The sequence below is a fragment of the Babylonia areolata genome, chromosome 1, assembly GCF_041734735.1.
Source record: "Babylonia areolata isolate BAREFJ2019XMU chromosome 1, ASM4173473v1, whole genome shotgun sequence".
Lineage (NCBI taxonomy): Eukaryota > Metazoa > Mollusca > Gastropoda > Neogastropoda > Buccinidae > Babylonia > Babylonia areolata.
The window spans coordinates 92,459,327-92,461,826 of NC_134876.1; the positions used below are offsets into that span (position 1 = coordinate 92,459,327).

The following is a 2,500-nucleotide window of genomic DNA, read 5'->3' on the forward strand; positions in this document are numbered from 1 at the left end:
TAAGCACATAGCTGTCTCCAAGGAATCAGTCACCTCTGCAGATGCATTTCTATACAGATTAGATATGAAAGAGGGAAGTTCAGTTCAGTCACTCAAAGAGGCGTCAGTGCGTTCGGACAAATCCATATACGCTACACCCCATCTGCCGAGCAGATGGCTGACCAAAGAGGGGAAAGAGGAAAGAAGACATAGAGAGAGACAGGCAGGCAGGCAGGCACAGGGACCGAGAAAAAGACAGGAGGTGAGATGAAAGGGAAGAAGAAAGGAAGGGGGTAGACAAAGAGTTTGACTGACAATGTCTTCAGTGTCTGCAGATTCAGGGAGGTTGGGGGGTGGGGGGGGGGGGTAGGGCTGTTGTTGAAGGGACGTGGTGGCGGTCTCCACTCTGGGAGAGACGCTCACTCAGTCTGGCCCCGCGACTAAGCCATTATTGTCGTTAGTAGGGCGGCTTAGTAAGTCGGTGTCCTAAGTACGGCACCACTGAACACAACCACCGAAGTGACTCAGCAACAGTGCAGGGTCTCCTCTGGTGTGTGGCCTCCTGGCGACCTAACATCGATAGTTCCCTGCGGACTGCCGACGCAGGGAGTGTGACAGACGAACTCGGGTGTGGCTGTGTTTAGGGAACTCGGAATGAGCGGCGTGGGAGTAATGCCACTGAAACGGTGCAGATGACGGGGCAGCAAAAAAAAAAAAAAAAAAAAAAAAGAGAGAGAGTTTGACTGACATGTTTCCATGCGTGTAGATGTGGACAGGGGTAGAGAGGGAGAGAGACACAAGGATAGGGGACAAGGAGAAAGACAGGAGAGACAGACAGGCAGACGGACAGACAAGCTGGCGTTATGTTGGATAATCACACACACACACACACACACACACACACACACACACACACACATATATATATATATTCACACACATGATCACACCACACACACACACACACACACACACACACACACACACACACACATCGACACACACACACACACGCACACACGCACACACCCCACGATCACTACCTGAACGAATGAACGAGCGTGTCTCCCTGCAGTTTGCCAGTCAGCGGTGTCTCGAACACCACGGTGACCATGGCGAACAGGTTGATGTTGGGGTTGTAGAGGACCATCTCCACGAAAATGGCCCGCGTGTACCGGTCCACCCACTGCAGGTCTTCCAGCTCCGACAGGAACTGCTCCACACGTTCGCGGCTTCCTATCAGGTCCTTCACATAGCCACCTGATCACCAGAGAACACGTATCATCAAACAACGCTCTCATAGGTTAGCTCACTCAGTACGGCCAGCCCTCTCTTCTCCTCTACACAGACCCCTCGGATGTCCAGTGGGTGTCTCAATGACCCAACCTTTAGCTTCTGTCGTCAGAATTGTGGTATTCTTTGTCAACATTCACCTCTTCAGTATAAGAGCCTTCCGCTTGCAATATTTTGATGGTGGTAATTGGGGTGAAACGCTGTTAACGTCAGTCGTCTCTTTCGCCGTTCGTATGGAGAGAGTTAAAAGCTATTGTTTCTCCTTTAATCATCTTTTACGTATCTATCTGACAGTCGTGTCAGACTATGGCCACCAGAACAGCAGTAAAGGCAACTGCTGTCCCGATTATCTGGGCTAGATTTTGATTATAGTGGAGAATGTCTTACCCAAGTTGTACAAATACACCCATTCTCTCTCAGTCAAGTGGGCTTTTGGACAGTCGGTGTTGGGATGGTCCACAAAGGCCAACTAGCTGCAGTACTGATAAGAGCCAGTGCAATCTTGCCTCCTACATTGAGAGCCACAGTCCTTCACAAAAGCCTAAGCTGTAAATTATTTCCCCATTGTATTTGGAAATCCACTGATCATACAGCTCTCACTTTTATGTTTGCCCAACTGTAGGCTTATGTCAGTCTCTGAAACAAGCCAAGTTCGGAAAAACGGGGCGTCAAAACAAGTATGAACGAAAAATCCTTCACTGGTTAAGCTGTCGTTATCCTTTATCATACAATGTAATCTTCCCCCTGACATTATCACCACTGAAAAGATAAACGCAATCATCTGGAAAGAACATGAATCACAACAACAACAACAGCAGCACAACAACCACACTCACATACGCACACATACACACAGATACATAAACAAATTCACACGCGCGCGCGCGCGCGTACGCTGCACACAATGATCTATACAGCATCAGGATTATCACTGTTATCCTTGTCGATCGTAAAATACAGAAATTGTGTCCTGAACAAAAAGGAAAAGGATAAATCAACCTAAAAAAACAAACAACGAAACAAACACAAAACTATTTCTTAACTATGTTTACGCCAACATGTTTCACAAACACTGTCGAGCAATGGTTAAGAACAAGAGAACCGCAACAACAACAAAAACTAAAGCAACGACGAGAATGATAATAACAACTGCAACAATATCGACTAATATCTCGATCGTAACACGAATAACAACAGCGATAAAATAGTCAATAAAACACGACCGAAT

At 47.0% G+C, this 2,500-nt stretch overlaps 1 protein-coding gene across 1 annotated transcript in view; it reads right to left on the bottom strand.

The window, feature by feature from the left end:
• The window catches only part of LOC143290490 (polycystin-1-like protein 2), a 96,125-nt gene that overhangs the window by 13,665 nt on the left and 79,960 nt on the right, over positions 1–2,500 (bottom strand). Inside the window, exon 37 of the mRNA XM_076599991.1 lies at positions 1,023–1,239. Within this exon, the coding sequence (XP_076456106.1) occupies positions 1,023–1,239 (217 nt within the window). The remainder of the gene's footprint in view (positions 1–1,022; positions 1,240–2,500) is intronic.